This window comes from Penaeus monodon, chromosome 33, assembly GCF_015228065.2.
Source record: "Penaeus monodon isolate SGIC_2016 chromosome 33, NSTDA_Pmon_1, whole genome shotgun sequence".
Taxonomy (NCBI): domain Eukaryota; kingdom Metazoa; phylum Arthropoda; class Malacostraca; order Decapoda; family Penaeidae; genus Penaeus; species Penaeus monodon.
The window spans coordinates 10700048-10700645 of record NC_051418.1 but is presented as its reverse complement, the minus strand read 5'-3'; the positions used below and the strand labels follow the sequence as shown (position 1 = coordinate 10700645).

At 36.6% G+C, this 598-nt stretch overlaps 1 protein-coding gene across 1 annotated transcript in view; it reads left to right on the top strand.

Annotated features, from left to right (window-relative positions):
- Positions 1-598, top strand: part of LOC119594008 — a gene marked incomplete in the record, with an annotated part of 54209 nt that overhangs the window by 9665 nt on the left and 43946 nt on the right. Inside the window, 2 exon segments of the mRNA XM_037943036.1 lie at positions 180-349; positions 476-597. Of these exon segments, the coding sequence (XP_037798964.1) occupies positions 180-349; positions 476-597 (292 nt within the window).

Genomic DNA, 598 nt, shown 5'->3' with positions numbered 1-598 from the left:
GAACTGATGCATATTACTGAAAAGACATGAAAGATAAGTTTGCACAGGAACCACCACCTCAATCAGCACAGAAATCCAGTATCTAAGGAACATTTTATAGATCCACATAACAGTCTATGGATTCTGAAATGATATGTGGATTTTCGAGTAAATAAACTAGCGAATGACAAATTTTTCAGAGGAAGCATAATGGATGTGGGGTTAGCAGGAGAAGACAGAGGACTATCACAGCCTTCAGGAACACCACTGTCAGGAAGTAACAAGGAAAACATACCACCCAGCAGTGCCTTATGCTCAGTCAGCCACACTGAACCAGATCCCAGTACCATTGAAGAAATATCACAATCTGGTGAAAGACTGAAATTGTTGAAACTTCTCAACTAAAATTATTTTTTAGTTTCCCATTTGGCATATTGTTGTGTGTAAAGTTTTAATGAATTTTATTTTATCTTAATTACCACATTTATCTCTTCAGACAGTAAGCAGACAGCCTTCAATGAAAATTGTTTGGAATATGGACTTCCAAGAGATAATAAGGATAGCATTCCGAACTGGATATTTCTTGACAGTCCAATTTTAGGGAAGGATATGTTAAAGG